The sequence below is a fragment of the Dermacentor silvarum genome, chromosome 3 (assembly GCF_013339745.2).
Source record: "Dermacentor silvarum isolate Dsil-2018 chromosome 3, BIME_Dsil_1.4, whole genome shotgun sequence".
Taxonomy (NCBI): domain Eukaryota; kingdom Metazoa; phylum Arthropoda; class Arachnida; order Ixodida; family Ixodidae; genus Dermacentor; species Dermacentor silvarum.
Window position 1 is genome coordinate 110,341,423 of NC_051156.1, and position 12,199 is coordinate 110,353,621.

The following is a 12,199-nucleotide window of genomic DNA, read 5'->3' on the forward strand; positions in this document are numbered from 1 at the left end:
CTTTCTTGTTCGACGCTGGCTGAGGGACTCCAAGGCAAAGTCGAATACCTTTTCTGTGGATGGCTTCTAAGCGCTCGTATTGGCTATCTGAGGGTAACATCAGGGGTAGCTGGTACAGGATCCGACTGGTAACCAACGCTGTATGTAGCCGTAGCATCGATGTCGGTCGGTTGCCCCAGCGTATGCCAGCGACTCGCTTGAGCACATGTAGCCTTTGTGACGATGACGCCACAACGTGGTCAACAGCGCGGCGCCAGATTAGCCTGTGGTCCAAGGTAACGCCAAGAAATCGGACGTTGGTGACTTGTCGAATGTGGTATCAGTCCATATTCAGCTTCAAGCGTGTAGATTTTCTTTTAACTCCAGGAAATAGTATGAATGATGATTTATCTGCTGATACTGATAGTCCAAGCGTTGCCAAGTGGCCTTGAATGGCATTTACTGCTCTCTGGGCTATTCGTGCGAGGCGCCGATGCTGGTAGCCGGAGACCCATATGCAGATATCATCGGCATATATAGATATCTTCACTGGTGTTCGATGGTTTAGTACTCGCAGCCTTACTTGAGCGCGAGCAACGAGAGATCTGTTGAAAGCCCAATGTGAAACCAGGCGCACACCTATCTGTGCTCGGAAATGGGAGCGCAAACAGGTAGCGAGCCTCACCAATTCAATCCAGAGGAAAGAGAAAGAACGATGAGCGATCTCTTGAAAGCCTAGTGCAGAAACCAGCGCACACCGATCTGTGCTCAGAAATGCTAGCGCAAGCGCGTAGCGAGCCGCGCCAATCCAATCCAGAGGAAGAAAGAGGAGGGTGAGCGTCCCCTCATGGTATAACGCGAAACGTATTAAACGGCAAATTAGTCTAATACACATTCAGTGCACATCTTGTAAACTTTCAAATGCTTATAACCAACATTATAGTGACTAATATTATAGTACTAAATACATTTATTTGATAACATGCTTGTGCCTATAATGCACTTGGTGGAACGACAGAAAATTGAAAGAAGGTACGACCATGCACCGACCGTATGATCACGTGAGCCCCCGTTTGTCGACCGCCCATATGGCAAATCCCAAGAATCTAGATAAACCAATGAAACTGGAGGCGTGCCGACGGACAAACTTTGCCTTGTTACCATTAGTTCTTTCATCTTGGGGCGTCGCCAGAGCTCGTGAAGATCCCGAGTTTCCCCAAAGTCGGCGCATCCTGCATAGCACCCCTGCATAGCACCCCTACTCTTCTAAAGTAGAGCAGGCCACATTAGGTGGGATATACTTTTGCAGCCGCTATGCTACCTGGAATATAAGGCAATCTTTTTTAAGATAATGTATTTCGCATTATAACTTACAAATCTGTAATCGGTGGCTGGCTCACACTTTTCCGGGGCTATTTCCGTGGCTGACGGGGCAGCTTGAACACCTGCAGATATGTACCTTTAGCAATCAAAAGTTGTTGCAACGACGCATTGGTTTTCATGTGAAATATTAGTAAATATATAGTTATACAATCGTATACAGTGACACGTTTCTGCAGATCAACCTGTCTAATTTTTCAAGCACTTGGCTTTACAGGTCTATTCAGCAGAAGACAGGTATTGCAGCAATAAAAGAAGGGGGATATAGAGAAAACACCCACTTATTTGAGGAAATTTGGCTATATTGCGAGATGCTTTTCAAATAATTTGTTTTGCAAAGGAAGTAATCGTATGATTAGTTCATAGGGTAGGTGGCTTATAATTATTTTGTATTTATTGTCCCTTACAGTAGAAGCTCACGCTGTAGCATTTAAAATTGTCAAGAACGCTCATTTGTGAAAAAAAAAATGTGCCGAAACTATTGAGAAGCACCCTCATGAAGACACTGCGATCACGCAGTCAGCCTCTGAAATCAAATGTACACATACATAGGCTATTCCGCCTACACGTACGTAGGATATTCCGTCTCATCTGAAAGATATGCTGGAATACTTATATATATGCCAGAATAGGCAAAGTCTACGCGGCCGAAGTTTTACAAATCTACTACTGGAATAAAACCAATAGTCAACGTCATGCGCACGTATGTGCTAGTATGCACTTCCGTTTGATATTTTGCTCAATACAAGGGATTAGTCATTCCACTTACGTACTCATAATGCACCAAAGTGCTCACCAATGTTGCGCCTTTTATGTTATAGTAGCAGTCGGCTGTTTTCTAATGAGTAATAAAAGATTGGCGAAACTGAAGGCAGAATTCTTGCGGATCGCACTATAAACGTCCAGCATTATCCCTGACGCTTGAACGGGAAGCAGATGAGGAAGCCGGAATAGGTGCAATGGGAGGGCAGTGAGTATGCGGCAGAGCATATATAATCATCATTATCATCATCATCAGCAGCAGCCTATATTTACGTCCACTGCAGGACGAAGGCCTCTCCCTGTGATCTCCAATTACCCCTGTCTTGTGCTAGCATATTCCAACTTGCGCCTGCGAATTTCCTAACTTCATCATCCCACCTGGTTTTCTGCCGTCCTCGACTGTGCTTCCCTTCTCTTGGTATCCATTCTGTAACCCTGATGGTCCACCGGTTATCCACCCTATATACGCATTACATAGCCTGCCCAGCTCCATTTCTTCCGCTTAATGTCAACTAGAGCATCGGCTATCCCCGTTTGTTCTCTGATCCACACCGCTCTCTTCCTGTCTCTTAACGTTAATCCTAAGATTTTTCGTTCCATCGCTCTTTGTGCGATCCTCAACTTGTTCTTGAGCTTCTTTGTTAACCTCCAAGTTTCTGCCCCATATGTTAGCACCGGTAGAATGCAATGATAGTACACTTTTCTTTTCAATGACAGTGGTAAGCTCCCAGTCAGGATTTGGCAATGCCTGCCGTATGCACTCCAACACAATTTTATTCTTCTGTAAATTTCTTTCTCATTATCAGGATCCCCTGTGAGTAATTGACCTAGATAAACGTACTCCTTTACAGACTCTAGAGGCTGACTGGCAATCTTCAATTCCTGTTCCCTTGCAGGCTATTGAACATTATCTTTGTCTTACGCATATTCATCTTCAACCCAATGCTTACACTTTCTCTATTAAGGTCCTCAATCATTTGTTGTAATTCGTCTCCATTGTTGCTGAATAGGACAATGCCATCTGCAAAGCGAAGGTTGCTGAGATATTCGCCGTTGATTCTCACTCCTAAGCCTTCCCAGTCATATATACCCATACAAAAATACTTCCTTACTTTCTTTAGAACTCTTACCAACTTTCTATCAATTTTAGTAACACTCTATGTACTTTTACTTTCTATTAACACAAGTTACGAGAAAGTTGGTGGGATCTGTCTTTACTTCGGTTTGAAGAAAGTTTGTTTAAAGAAAATTGTTAGGCTCTGTTTTAACTTTCGTTTGTAGGAAGTTTGTTCAAAGAAAGCTTACAACAAGTTGGTAGGCTCTGTTTTTACTTCGGTTGAAAGAAAGTTTCTTTAAAGAAAGTTTTAAAAAAGTTGGTAGGCTGTGTTTTAACTTTTGTTTGTACGAAGTTTGTCCAAAGAAAGTTTAAAAAAAGTTAGTAGGCTCTGTTTTTATTTTCGTTTGAAGAAAGCTTGTTTAAAGCAACATTAAAGAAAGTTGATAGGTTCTTGTTTTCACTTGAAGCAAGTTCGTTTGAAGAAAGTTTAAAGGAAGTTTAAGGAAAGTTGGTAGGCTCTGTCTTTACTTTTGTGTAAAGAAAATTATAACAACTGTATTTGTTTCATTCATTTGCTCATTTAACACCGCAATAAAGAAGCATAACATGCAATATCGGTAATACAATAATTAGTACGAATAAACTAAGTGTCATACTGACAATTGCTTCCTGCAGTTTAAGAGAAAGCGAGGAGACAGAATAATTTTTGTCATTATGCGTGCATATATAATTAGCAGAAGCTAAGGTAAAATATCTTAGCCTGTCCCATTGAAATTGCATATAACGCTTTCCTACTTCAAAAAAAAGTTGTTCTACACTGACTGGTACTCGAACCCGGGACTTAGATCTGCTTGTGAGGCAGAGACGGTACCACTACTCCCATATTACAGTAGCACTAGCAGGAACTATACAATGCCTAGACTTTCTGACATGTCGTAAGGCCATTTATTTGTTTTCACGACGCTTACCTTTTTTTCGGAATTCGGCTTCTTAAGAAACCTTTCCTTTACGATTTTATGCAAACTATACACAAAACTCTCGCAAATGCAGTACCTGCGGTCACTGTTAAAAGAGCCTTTCTTTTCAAAACTGCGGGTGATTGTTGTGTTGATATTGTCACGTAGTAGTGACGCTGAAGTCAACAGTCGTAAAACTGTGCATGACGAAACTAATTCTTTATTGGGCGAACCTGTGCCCATAAAAGCAAGCTACACTCGAAGCACAACGAAAGCGGCGAACACAGTCGGCGGTCGTCGAAATCTCATCAGCGGCGAAACGCGTCGGCTTTTATACCTGTGTCATCGAAGGTTCCAGATTAATCCCTGATGCCCGCGGGTCTTCCAGAAAGTTCTAGACAATTCGCGTCGGTTATACAATCAGATAACATAAGCGTCGGTGAAAACAGGCAACGGAAAGAAGCATCGATAACATTCTAGAAGCTTCCGATGCAGGCGCGTCCTGCCCCGAGCGATAACGTTTAACACTTGTTAGCCGGTGGAAAGCGGCCACCGGTGAAAGATAAACATGTATACGTGTCAATATATTGGCGGGATTCGTACGGCAGCAAAGATTCCGTAAATGCTTGCTAAGGCACACAAGTGAATAATTTACGATTGTCAGTTTACTGAGTAGTCAGTTGTGTACTTGGCATGGCCGTATCTGTTTGTTTACACGTGCGTGCAAGCATTAGGCCTGTTGCACTTCAGCCGAAGCTTCAGCTGCAGTAGCACGCCAGCCATCGCCACGTTTTGTTACCTTTATTCCTGACGCTAAGAGGAAATATGGTCTCACCAATTCAAGATGAGGGCACATATTCTCGAAAACATTACACTTGGCGCCATAATTAACGTGTATGTGGGCGGTGATCACAGATATGTGCTCGGTAAGTGTCACATTAGCCCGTAGACCATCCGTCATTTCAAGCAGACGGAACCGCACGGGCGGCGCGTGGATTGGCTCATGCTTCAGCTACGACTTCCCTTGAGTGATAAATGCGAATCTCGAAGGCTATGCTCCTGAAGCGATGCGAATCGGGAAGGCAGGTTCCTTTTTATTAACCGCAGTGTGGTGCTGCTGCAGTGTTTGGTTCAGTAACTCGGGCCAGGGGATATTAGTGGGAGATATGAACGCGCACATGGACGATTTAGACGGATATACTGATTACAACGGCTCTCTAGTGCTGGATTTGTGTGATGAACAGAACCTTATAGTAGTTAACAGGGAGAATAAGTGTCATGGACAGGTAACGTGGCAATGCGGAAAAAGGCAGTCATGTATCGACTACGCCTTAGTCTCAGAAATGGTCTACGAACAACTGGAACAAATGATAATAGACGAAAATGGAAAAAATAGCCTGGGAAGCGATCATAGACGTTTAGCATTAAAGTTTGGGAGAGATGCCAGCGCAGAACATGAACCAATAGCCTCAGAGTTTTTAAAAATGAATGACGAGCAAATAACAGAGATCGCAAACAACATAGAGAAGAAAATTGAGGCTTTTCCTACAGCAGTCTGGGAATATAAGGAACTGGTGGAGGTTATGCAGCATGAAATAAGGCGGACAAGGCAATACAATTGTTGGATTGGAAAGAGGAAACCACGTAAGTGGTGGAACAAGGAAATTAAACAAGCTATAGAAGAGCGTAAAGAGGCATCTAGGGTTCATCGAGAAGCCAAAAAGTTGGGATTACAAGAAGAAGAGGTGCTCCTTAGATGGAATACATACAGAGAAAAGAAAAGGGTTGCGAGTGAGCTCGTGCAAGAGAAAATTAAATGCGCAAGTGAACGTTGGGTGCATAACATTCACAAAAGAGACAAAGGCGCCCCAAAAAGATTCTGGAACCATATAAAAGCACTCGGAGCTCCAACTAGAAACTCGCAAACGGCTATAAGGGATGAAGACGGTAACATCTATGAAGGCGATGATGCGCTGCAGTACATCACAGACGTTATCAGGCATAACTTCGGTAAGAGAAAAAGTGTAGTTCAGACAACAGATCCAGCAACAACAGAGAGGCTTGAGAGATCAAAATTCAGCATAGAAAGCTTCTATTGGAAAAAGGCAGCAGAAAATGTCCCTAACAACACGGCAGCAGGACCCGATGAAATCCCAATACAGCTAATCAAAAACCTCGGTCCAAAAAGCAAGGCACTGCTGACTAATGCCATAGAGCAAGTGATTAGAACAAAGATTATTCCCGTTGGATGGCGTGAAAGCAAGATGAATCTCATCTACAAAGGCAAAGGAGATAAGGATAAGACGAGCTCGTACAGGCCAGTTACAGTAACGTCGGTGATATATAGAATGGCAATGCAAGCCATAAAATTAGAACTGTCGAAGTGGGTGGAGGAAAACGGTGTATTGGGGGAACTACAGAATGGGGTCAGGCCAGGCAGACGCTTAGAAGACAATATGTTTGTACTAACTCAGTGCATAGAGATTTCAGTAGCTCAGAAAAGACCTTTATGGGTAGCATTTCTAGATATTAAAGGAGCTTATGACAACGTAGACAGGGAATTGTTGTGGGATATTCTTCAATACGAAGGCATAGATGACGATTTCGTGGAGCTTCTGAGGGAGATATATCGAGACAACCAAGTACAAGTGGCATGGGAAGGCCGAAAAGGAAATGAAATGGTGGGAATTCACCAAGGATTGAAGCAAGGATGCCCTCTGTCACCATTGTTGTTCACGCTTTACGTCAAGGGCATAGAAAGACGACTGGAAAACAGCGAATTAGGTTTTGATTTATCCTACATGCGTAATGGACAAATGGTGCAACAGAAGGTCCCTGGATTGATGTACGCAGACGACATTGTGCTACTAGCGGACAATAAAAGAGATTTACAGATACTTGCGAATATCTGTGGGAACGCAGCGACAAATCTAGGCCTTAAGTTTAGCACAGAGAAATCAGGGATTATGATCTTTAATGAACACACGAGTAACTTCGTGGTGTCAATTCAACAGCAAGTAATACCCATAGTGAAGCAATATAAGTACCTCGGCGTACACATAAACGAAGGAAAGAATTACTCAAGCAACCACCAAGATAATCTGAAAATAAAGGGGAAGCGGAATGCAGCATTAATGAAACACAGAGCACTGTGGGGCCACAATAAGTATGAGGTGGTGCGTGCAATCTGGAAAGGAGTAATGGTGCCAGCGCTAACATTCGCAAATGCCATTATATGCTTAAAATCGGATATATTGGCGGGTTTGGAAGTTAACCAAAGATCAGTAGGCCGGTTGGCTTTGGGAGCACACGGTAATACGACAAATGAGGCAGTGCATGGAGACATGGGTTGGGCCTCTTTTGAAGTCAGAGAAGCACAAAGCAAAATTAGTTTTGAAGAAAGGCTCAGGAACATGGATGAAAATAAATGGGCGGCTAAAGTGCACAATATCTCTACATGAAAAGCGTGGACACAGAATGGAGGAAGAGGTCAAGGAAGTTGGCAACCAAGTACAGGATAATCGAAACTGTAAATAGACAACCAGGGGTCATCAGAAAGAAAGTGAGAGAAATAGAGACCGTGAATTGGATGCAAAGAATGGAAACGAAAAGGACAATGGAGATTTACAAGAATGAGAAGAAAGAAATTAGAAGGGAAAATCTGTACGATAACACAAAGGGCAGTGCCTTGCTATTTGAGGCTCGAGCCGGTTGCCTAAGGACGAAAACATATCGGAACAAATATTCGGAACTAGATGAGACATGTGTATGCTGCAGTAAAGATCCAGAGACCACTCAGCACATCCTAATGGAATGCGACGGGATCCACCCAGCGAGAACCGTAGGTAACGTGCAACTCCCAGAAGCGCTTGGGTTTAAAGTGGAAGGAAACATAAACAGATCAGCCGTAGAGATCAGCAAGAGACGATTAGAGTACTGGTGGAAAAAAAGCAGGGAAAAGATGGATACGACCTGATCTCTTAAAATCATAGGCAGCGGTACAAGCTAAATTTTGAAAAAGGTATACAAAAATGCTAGATAAAGAACATGTGTAGTATACCTGATTAAATCAAGCAGGCTAGGTGACTATTTGTCGCCACCCCGTTTCAAAGGGGATGCCAATAAATCATCATCATCATCATCATCAATAAATCCAATCCAATCCAAGTTGCTGCAGTTTTTGGACCACGTTGGCTGTGCGCGAGTGCTTGTTGCAGTGAGGCGGTAGTTGAATTTTATATTAGAAGTGCCTAGGCAAAATGTGCTTCTTATCGTGTGCATTAACCATCGCACAACCTCTGGACTTGTGAAACACCGTGTGTTCGCCGTGTGTTTCGAGCGATACGCCAGTGTCAACAGTGTCTTACAGCGCCCGTCCGAGCTGCTTTTGTTCCCGCCTGCCTGCGCTCTCTCGTGAAAAGCCTGGTACTGGGGCTTCATCACAGTGTACGGAAGAATTTGTTGTAGGTTGTGCGTTCGTGGTGCTGTAGTTCATCGGCAGCTCTACAGTGTTTGCGCCCGAAAGAGAGTTGGTGCCACGGTACCTGTGGGACGAAGGAGTGTTTGCTGACTACGTCTTGAAAGGTAAGCAAGTTTGGCGCTTGTGCGCGTTGTTGTTGCTTATGGTTCATGTAATGAGCTTTGTCTAACTAGAGCAGAGCGCATTCTGAGCGTAAGTTGTCCATGTTTCTGTGCACATTTAGTAAGCAATTTTACGAAAGCTTCTGTTGATGTTATCGCGTACTTGCATTTTCCTGTGAAGTATGCTACCTCGTATGATTGCTCTGACTGAATTGGGAACACAATTATGGAAACACTGAAAGGTACTGTTTGTTGGGTAGTTTCCCGGCAGAAAATTATTCCTTATATAAGCATTTCCGCGAGTACACTGCAGGTGTGTACACGTCGATGTGTCATGGGCTTCACGCGTTTGCACAGGATAGCTATGTTTGACGCTTGCACACATATTACCTTGTATGAAGACTTTTTTTGTATACAGTTCACTTTGAAGGACCGCGTCGCGAGAACCTGTCTGTATTCTATATTGAACTATAGAACCTGTCGTGTTCTATATTGCGAGGCAGATATACGCCGATATTGCAGTGACGAGGTTTCTTTTTAATCGAGACCTCTCAATCAGACGCTGGCTTTTACTATACATATTCATCTAAAGAACAGTATGCCAGCTCTTCCAGTCATAGGTAATGACTGGGCCTGGCAGTAATAAAGTAAGGGCTGCGATATCGTGGCGATACTTTGCGCTGTATCCTACGTCATTCTTACCACCCACCGTGAACGGCCGGCTATTCCAGTTCATAACACGGGCGGCGCGTCGGTCAAACCTCTGACGAAGAGCGAGAAGGAATACCATCGCTATACAAACACGGCCTAGGGTTCAAAAGACATTTCATGTGCTCAATATTTTTTTTCATAATCCAATGCTCTTTTTGCTTTATTAAATATTTGAGTTTCGGTGATTTTCCTGGTAGTCTTATGTTTGCTGCATTCCAACATTGAATCGCACTTGTTACAACATAACCGTGTAACCTCCTGAGGTATAATGGAGAGATTCGTACAAGACGCACATTAATGTAGCTGCTAGTGTGAAGCTCTTTGCAATTCAGTATTACACTGATATGACAGGTTTCCAGACTCACATTGCAATAAATTCATTGCAGTTGAAGGCTATGCGGATTCTGGAGGCATCCCACAGGAACCTGCAGCACTGCTGCAAGCTGGAGAGCACCACTATAAAGCACCTGATCTGCGTGCTTTTACAAAGGTGCGTTCAAAACTGTCATTGCCTTGTGTGTTGTAGGATATGTTTCTGTAATATGCAATCATTTTACTGTGTGTGCCATTTTCATGATTTCTAGTGGCAAATCACTCGCATTTCACTTTTGGTCATCTGGAGGGCCCTCAGTTTAATGAACTTACCTTTAACTAGCCTCCTCTGAGCTAAATATAACTATGACTTCAGTAACTGCATGATATACTCTGTACAGACTGTATATTAATCTAGTCAGATTGCCTTTTTAAGATAATCGTTGAGAAGCATGATGTCTCGAGATGTTTATCTTTTTGTAAATTTTATTATGCAGTATTGTGAAGCTCACTTCTCACACTATTGCCTGTGAGCCTATATTGTTCCCTCTAATCGGTCACACTTATGTATTGCGTACCGTACTTCATCTCTTAAAATTAGCATACAAAAAGCAAGATTTTCTTTATTAGGTAGCTGCTGAATCCCTAGCCACTGTATGAGCAGGTAATTCCTCAAGCATATAACAAACCAATAACCTTTTAATGTGACAAGTTCAATATGCACCCGAAGTGCAGGTTGGCTTCAAGCAGGAAGCTGGTCTCCTTTTTATTTTACAGAAATTTGAGGTGGTAACGCAAACTGCTAAATCACAACAATCCGCACAGTGCAGTATAGTTGCAAGCCACCACGACAGTGCAGCTGAACGCTGAGTGTTCATCGTTACATTGGCACTTTTTTTGTGGGCAGTAGTTGCAAGCCACGACAGTGCAGCTGAACGCTGAGCGTTCGCCTTTACATTGGCTTTTTTTCAGCGTGTCTCTGCCCTTCTACAGTTGACATTGGATAAAGCTTGTTCTTTGCTGTCACTTATCTGAAATGCAAACAATCCTTTTTACTTTTTCTTTCATATTACTTGTCAGCTGCCTAATACACAAGCTTCCGGTGACATGGTAACAGTGCTGACTACTGCCCAGAACATGTGTGCATCTGTGGTTTGTGGTACCACATGCTCACTACCTCGGATTTACTGAGATGTCACAAGGAAGCTTGCTTCATGCTCAAGCTGCCCTGTACTTGGTGGAAATATTGAAATAGTCACTTTTTAATATAATAATTTGTTGTGGTTTTACCAAATTGAGTTTTCAAACTGTGAATAATGCACACTAGAGGGTCTATAAAAATGTTTTCTACCTCCTAAGACATGGTTTAGGCAAAAAGTGCATTACACCTGTCATCCTATTATTCAGTTCGGCATATCTCGTGGAAGCCGTTCTAAAAACTTTGACTATCTTTACTGCAACTGATTTACAGCTACTTTACACAAGTGTACGATTCCTACATGTAACACATGCATATTATGTGCAGCAGTTCTGCTTCAGCAATACTTCAGTCATTTTTTGGGTGGCGTTCCAATACCCACCAGGACGTCGTCCAAAAAAAAGCTTTGCACCCCAGAGGTGTGAATGCCATTCTAAGTATGTGTGGCAAGGCAGTCAGTTGAAATCTTCGTTTTGATTGTGGGTCATTTGAAGTCAAATTCTTGTGAATGACTGCATCATGCTATCTCGTCCAGATACAATTCATAAGGCTAACTATTATTGTATTTTTCCTCCTTTAGGCTTGCAGCAAGAGGGATATCAAGAACACGGGAGATGTCAAGACCACATTATAGTCACTGCTTGCTTGTGGTTTCTGAGGGCATGTATGAAAGGGTTGGAAAATAAACATCAGTGTTTGAAAAGATTGGTGTGTTTCGCCAACACGTACATACTTTTATATGTACAAGGTTGCATCAGAACAGTACCAGACAATTTTTAAAAATGCTGGAAAAAGTGGATAAATGTCACCAGGATGTTTCTAGGGCGAGTTACAGAAAGTTGGAAACAAGTTACAAGAATATTTCTAGAGCAAGCAACAGAATGTTAGAAAAAAGTTACAAGGATGTTTCTAGGGCGAACAGCAAAAAGTAGGAAAAAAGTTACTAGGACGTTTCTAGGTCAAGCAACAGAAAGTTGGAAAAAAGTTACACGGATGTTTCTAGGGCGAGCAACAGAAAGTTGGAAAAATGTTACAAGAATGATTCTAGAGCAAGCAACAGAAAGTTAGAAAAAAAGTTACAAGGATGTTGCTAGGGCGAACAGCAAAAAGTAGGAAAAAAGTTACTAGGATGTTTCTAGGTCAAGCAACAGAATGCTGGAAAAAAGTTACAAGGATGTTTCTAGGGCGAACAGCAAAAAGTAGGAAAAAAGTTACTAGGATGTTTCTAAGAAGTAAAAAGATACCCTGCTTTTAATGTTTGAA

General features: G+C 42.5%; 1 protein-coding gene and 1 long non-coding RNA gene across 2 annotated transcripts in view; one reads left to right on the forward strand and one right to left on the reverse strand.

Annotated features, from left to right (window-relative positions):
* The window catches only part of LOC119445688 (uncharacterized), a 46,269-nt gene that overhangs the window by 26,804 nt on the left and 7,266 nt on the right, over nt 1-12,199 (reverse strand). The window contains exon 2 of the mRNA XM_049663522.1: nt 1,354-1,424. Coding sequence (XP_049519479.1) covers nt 1,354-1,424 — 71 coding nt within the window. The remainder of the gene's footprint in view (nt 1-1,353; nt 1,425-12,199) is intronic.
* LOC125943937 (uncharacterized) lies at nt 8,365-11,799 on the forward strand. Its single transcript, XR_007466003.1, has 3 exons — nt 8,365-8,718; nt 9,813-9,916; nt 11,517-11,799. It is a non-coding gene; the product is annotated as an uncharacterized LOC125943937 (long non-coding RNA).